Here is a 7,112-nt window from a genome sequence, read left to right as displayed (position 1 = left end):
AAGCGCTGCCTACCTAAAATTTTCATATAACTGGCAACAGAGGAGGATTTCGCCATTTTATGCCATCTTACTTCTTTATGCATACCCTGGTCAGAATTCCTGTGCACGCCACTGACTGTAATCCACCAGAAATATCACTCGCTCATAAATGTACGTAAAAACACCGTGACCTAACAAAATATCTCACTTTAACGTAAACAAAGCAGACATGAGACGATGGAACAATCAGAATAAATGTTTCATGAGCTGCGACAATAATGTAGAGATGAAGGTGCAGAGCTGGGAGATCCTCCTCACTAGGGGAGAAGATGGTAAGGGAATCGAAGGTGCACAATGCATGGAATCTGCAAGATCTAAAGATATAAAGAACCTAAGAAAAATGTGAAAATAATCCAAAGTTTTATGAAGCCAATTTAAAAAATTCAGATGCGAAATCACAATTTGAAAAGCAATTTAAAACTAAGCGGTGTATTAAACTCATCGAGTTACAAAAAGAAGTACAAGTTGTTTATCTGTGGCAAGTTTCGCGCCCTTTTTGTGCTCTCTGGTGTGGCATTATGGCGGCTTGCTGACAGAATGTTCCCGCTAACTTTTAATTACGACCATTGTGAGTAAAGTTTTGACAAAAGAAGTTTTTCTAATGAAACTCTTGTGTTGACTCGTTATAATCCTAAGCTATATTTGGCAAATTTATACAAGATGCCTTTACGAGGTTTTCTTTTATGTAAATAATTATTAGCCCTTGACTCTAATCTCAACCGGTAATACGCGATGGTACCGGGCTAACCTGTTTAGGTTACAGCAGTTATGTAAAACCACTCCCCCTATAGGTTTCTAAGCTACATCGTACTGGAACGCATAAAAGACACGGCAAAAGCCTCACAAGACCCACGATGCAAATTTACTTATCGAGCGGTTGAAGGTTGACCATTGAGCTAATCTGATATTGAAGCGTAGGTACTAGATCTCTTACTGACTTCTACATGATTATGAGTTTAATAATAAAATAGTAGCGCCACTCATGAAAAATGGAATATTTTCACTCAGTCATTTTTAAATTCCACAATATTAAATTATTAAACTAAAAAGCGCTTGCTCCTTTTATTTTCCGAACACAAGCGGTTCGTTAAGTGCATATTTCCGAACGCAAATTGCTCGTTCGTCGTGTTTACACAGAAAACTGAGACACGGCCCTGCATAAATTGCACAGCTCTACATAATTAAAAATCAACATTTACGTTCAATTCGATCTCTACTGTGCCGTCTATTCCACGTTCTTATTGTAGTAACAACCGTTGTATTAATGCGGGAAATTCACTTGGAAATTGTTTCTGCATACATCTAAAGAGATTTTCTAAATTCATCACGCCGAAACTTATAACATTCCACTGAAATATTCCTGGGCAAAAACCTCATCAATCTCATAGAAAAGAGAGTTGGTGGGCTTAACGATTTTTATTATATGATATTTATATTTGGAGAGGGACTGAGCCCAGCAGTGGGCCTATTGATGTACCTCGGTTGGGCTCATGATGATGACAGTGAAATTACCCTGAGGAGAAAATTATTTTTATTTATTAGTATGCATATAAAATAAAAAAATTGCTTTATGGCGCGCACTCGTACCAATAAAGAACCTTGTAGCTTAACACTTTCCAAGAACAAACATTATTTCCGAGCGATAAAGTGGAAAACTAACTTTAACAAATCTATTTGAAGCAGAAGAAAACTGGCAAAGCAATAAAAGCGAAATAATAGTTATGGAAATAGTCTTTCATTTTCCACGAAAGAAAACTCCGCGAAACTACCGACAATATGAATGAAACTATAATATTAGAAAAGTTTCGTGCCCGGGAAATGAGAAAACGCTGTAGAAACTCGTCCGTCTAATACGTGTAGTTATAAAGTTGTTCAATATAATATCGAGTGGTGTGGACGACATTGCCGTCTCGCTCGCACATGCACCTATACAGCCTTTCATTAATTGCATATTCGGCTAAAAGCTGTATCCATACAAAACTGTGGAATGCCCAGGGACGTGACCGTGTTCTATTACGAACGCAAGAATATATCGTTAGTTTATATATATGTGACAGTACGTTTAAACGTTATTGTAAAGGATTATGTTGCCTAATATTTAGATTTTTTATAATTTTTGTGAGTTTTGACATTATTAAGTCAACATATGGGTAATGTCCTAAAAGTCAATAGAGCCACGAATCTATAAGTTTATGACAGGTCAAATTTTGTAAAGCAAGGCTTAAGATATAGTAGTCAACGTACAGTGTACTGTGTAGAAACGAAAACATACAAATTGTCAGCAGAGAAAACCAGCGACCTGATTTCCATGATTTCGAAAACTATGATATTCTAAGTGGTAGGAGTCGACAACGCTATAAAAGTGTCATCTAATAGAAAACTCTTGACTCGCACCAAGAAACTATTACCAATCAAAAACCGAGAAATCTAGACCTTATACAGATAAACATACTAGCAACTAGACTAAAAAGTCGACCTCACAATAATAAAAAAGCTAAAGTTCTTGTGAAATGCCTAAATTTATATTAACTTAAATTTGACCAACGAGTATTTTAGTTAAAATAACTCAATGCTTATCTTCTTAGTCCTAAATAGGTCACACGTGTTGAAAGAAATGTCAAAGTTAGAGTTTAGTTTGCAACTCATTCATACTAAAATTATTATATCGATATAAAAGAAATACGTTCAGTTGTCAGGAGGGGTCTATCTTTCCATGTTAGATTATTGATTGGCGCCTACGCGCCAAATGCAATGCCACCGGCCACCTTGAACTCTCTCTCTCTCCCGGGTACAAGTTGCTATACGGAATTCATGACTTTTTCAAATAATAGAGGATATAAATGTTCAAAGTCTCAATAACTAACCGGGACGTTATAGCGGTGAACTGAAGTCTGGGATTCGTAGGAAATCATTTTCTGTGACTCTAAATCCTTTACAGAAATTTGTGACATGTTATGGGACTGCGTTTAAGTATCAATTTCATTGAAGAAAATATAAAACGAAACCGGTTCAGATTAATTGTCAAAGGTAGCTAGCAACATAAGTTTAGAATTGGTAACCTCCTTTTGAAAGTATTTTAAAATGGTTTTAAATAAATATTTCATACAGTTCGGTCAATTTTCCGATAGAGGCGTTGACTTTAGCTATTTGGTTGGTCTACAAACTATTATCAACGTTTCGATAGTCAAAAATCATTGAGTTATATAAATCCGTTAACTGGTAGAGAACATGGTACATTTAGATTTGAGATACCATCTTGGCAACGTCATATATGATCGATTGTTGTCATTTATCGATCAATAAGTCGAAATTAAAAATCACTATCTGTTAGTAAGCCAGTCAATTTTTCCTTACTTGACTCGCAGTATAAATGTGTTTATAGTTTATTTTCACAACTACTTGAAGAGAATCTCATTTTATAGTGTTTTTGTTTTTATATATATTTTTTAAAACATATTAACTTACACTAAAAAGTAATAAATAGAATTTTCACGTTATTTGACAAGTCAGCAAAAATGTAGTTGAATGCGCAAATTTTAGGAATTACCAATCCAATAGGAAAAAGACAATAAGATATCCAGTTTTATCATGATTCACTTGGTAAACCACGAGGTGCATTGTAAGGTAGAATAGCAGACCGCAAAACAAAAGGTCATACAAAATACTGCGTGATAGAGCACGGCAGATCCAGTACTTCAATGCTGATATAATATTCTTTTGCAATAATAAGTTACTCTGAAGCAATTTTCTGAAATCTGATAGTAGATAAGTAGATACCCTGCAAATTTATTAACTCTAAGCCGAAACAAAGAACTTTTAACAGAAAACCTTACAATAATTGGCCTAACCCAGGAAGTGTATCAGAACGCTAAATCACTTGGCAGTTCTTTGTCAATAACCCTATTGCTGATGACTAGCCACGACCGAAGCCTTTCATCTGACAAATGAAAAATGTATAACTAAATTTACTACGACAATACACACATCGCCCATCTAGCCCCAAGGTAAGCCCAGCTTGTGTTATGGGTGCTAAGATGACTGATGTATATTTCTATGAATATAATACAATTAAATACTTATAATATACAGATAAACACCCAGACACTGAAAAACATTCACGAACATGTTTCAGTTGTGGAAATCGAACCCACGGCCATGGACACAGAAAGCAGGATCGCTGCCCACTGCGCCAGTCAGCGGTTCGTATATGATGACTATGTGTATTTCATAGGTGTATGTAAGCTAGACATCGTCCATATAAGCTATTTATATATTAGTACCGGCTCACTATAGCATCTCAAAGCATGAGAAGGGTTTATGCAGTCCTCAACCACGTTGCCATTAAAACAAGTGGTATTTTTATAACGGAAATAACTCCGACAGGTTAAAAGTGCCAGGAATCGAACTTGTTCCCGCTAAAGACATTTTCAAGGGTGAAGTAGTAACAACTAGGCTATCACCGCTGCATATTTGCGTTATGATTTAGGCAAGTACATATATGCATACCGATGCGTTTCCTATGACAATACTCCCTCTATATAAGTGGTGCGATATATTACCTTTTGCATAAGCCTCGTAGCGCGTAGACCCTCTACGGGCTACATTTAAACTCGTAGGCGGATGTTCATTAGCAGTGACGTAACAAGGTTAAACCGGTTTAATCTGGTTTGATGGTTTCGTAGGAATTTCGTAAAAAAATGTCGCTTGTTTTTTCGAAATTTTGAATTCTGCTACTCTAACATAATATTTTGGTCTTAAGATTGACCTCTCTCAGTGAATCCAGACATGAGACTCCCGCAAAATGTTTTTATTTACATATAAGAGCATATTTTGTGTTGTGTTTGTGAGCACACTCCAGTTTTTACTAAGCATAATTATTTTCCTGGATGAGAAATTTAACCGAAATAGCAGTTACAGTAAACGCTTGTCTTTATGACAGTTATTGCATTAATTTCAAAACAAAACAGAACTAATAATGATATTCATACTAATGCTATAATTTCATAAATCAATTTCAAGATCCATCTTACTGTGATGATCATGTATCTCGTTATTCGAGAACGACTCCTCGATTGCGTGCGGGCAATTCTTGTACTAAGGCTACTGTTCGTAAGAGGAATATACTCGTATTTAAAAATGACTCTCACTCACTCACTCAATATCAAACGTTGGAATATATGGTGAAGTGCTCGACCGTAACAATAGGAAGATCTTGCACTGAGCTCGGTGCAGCGCGAGTGTGATGCAGGACCTTTGTGGCGCCATCTAGTTAAATAATGTGGAGACCGCCCCAGTCGATATTATTCCATTTTCCTATAACTTAGTTGATAAAGTTACCCTAAATATTTTCCGATACTCGCGAGCATCAAAGTTACAACGTTATCGTGAAGCGGACTGGAGCGGAGCGAGCGGAGCTGAGCATGTTAATTATCGTGTATCTGATGTAAGTAATAAATGTGTTTTCTTTGATTTAGTTCACGTGTAGAAGCTTCGTATGATAAATGCTCATGAAATATGACTCTTTGTTTTAACGTTTCTTATAGATAATCATAAATATCCTACTGAAGGGATTGATAAGTGAGTTTACCTAAAGGTTTAGTAAAAACACTTCTTAAATATAGTTAAAGGTATACTTATGATAATATTTTAAAATATTATCGTGGTATGTACACGTTGAACTATATTTAAGAAATGTTGATTTATTTTGGGACCAGGAGTAACTACTGGTTGTAACATCAAAAAGAAAGCTCGAAAACAAAGAGAATCATTTTTTGTAATTCCACTTCAACTACTATTAAATATTGAATAGATTAGTAGAAATTTTAAACAGTACAACGTGATGAAAACTATTGGAAATGTACAACGTGATGAAAACTAATGGAATTCCGCAAAGTAACGCCTGCTTCTAGCAGGCGTTACTTTGCGGAATTCCATGAAATTATATTATGAAATTTAAGCTTAATTGGCTATACTCCGCTAAAAGCATGAAAATCTGTATGGTGAATTTAAAATATCTTCAATCCTTTACAATGATGAAAAATGATGAATTGACTTTACAATGAATAATTGTTAAGAGTGCACTTAACAATTATTCATCGTAAAGTCAACATCTCCTGAGGATGCTCCGGTTTCGGAGCGAAGCGTGCGTAAAGAGTACATTGGCGAAGATCTGTTTGGTGTGGAGTGTAAGGATTGAAGAAATTATAAATAACACTACACAAATCCTCCTGAATTTCGCGGAGTATAGCAAATTAAGTTTAATTTTAATAATATGTGATTAAAACTTTTATTCAATTGAATAGGTACTGTTTTGTACATAACCTTATTTATATTTGGTAAACGGTGCGGCGCTGTGTGGCGGCTACATCGGTCAAAAAACTTTTTAATTAAAATCACACGTCACGGCCCTTGTTTCATAACCTTTTAACATTAATTTATTTACGCATTGTTTAGTGTTTGTTAATTGTTTAATCAAAATTAACAATGCAAAGTTAGAAAGTAAATAAAAGCAGTGAGTTTGTTCCATTATTTATTATCGATACCTTCTACATCGATATATTTATAGTCCCAAAATTATTATACCGGCATAATGTATATAATTTGAATGAATGAATGAATGAATATACTTTTATTGCACACCGCTAAAAGTACATAAAAAAAGAAAAGTATAACAAAACAACGTATACAATTTGGCGGCCTTAATAATTTAATTTATTTTTGAAATAATTTATATTAAAATTTTGAAATGTAAAAAAAATTGGTTTTAAAAAGTTTGAGGGCATCGTAATGGAACTTTTTGCGGCAAATATTAAACAATAACCACGTCAGTAACTGGGTGGACTTTAAAGTATTACTTCATGCTTTGTAGAGCACGTTAAACCTCCAGTACCAGTAATTATAAGTGACTTTAACCCGATAAAAGTACAGTACACCTATGGCAAATAATTATTGGATGCTGATGACGAAAATTTTAAAATATTTTCATTAAAAATAGATAGCAGCCAATGTTATATTAAATGTATAACAAAATCTTGTGTGCTTTAAGCTTAATCTTATCAAATATATAAGCATCT

At 34.7% G+C, this 7,112-nt stretch overlaps 1 protein-coding gene across 1 annotated transcript in view; it reads left to right on the top strand.

The window, feature by feature from the left end:
• Positions 1–208: 208 nt before the first annotated feature.
• Positions 209–7,112, top strand: part of LOC120625968 (DNA N6-methyl adenine demethylase) — a 70,234-nt gene continuing 63,330 nt past the window's right edge. The window contains exon 1 of the mRNA XM_039893249.1: positions 209–311. Coding sequence (XP_039749183.1) covers positions 209–311 — 103 coding nt within the window. The remainder of the gene's footprint in view (positions 312–7,112) is intronic.

This window comes from Pararge aegeria, chromosome 8 (genome assembly GCF_905163445.1).
Source record: "Pararge aegeria chromosome 8, ilParAegt1.1, whole genome shotgun sequence".
Classification (NCBI taxonomy): domain Eukaryota; kingdom Metazoa; phylum Arthropoda; class Insecta; order Lepidoptera; family Nymphalidae; genus Pararge; species Pararge aegeria.
This window is presented reverse-complemented; position numbering and strand designations above follow the sequence as displayed.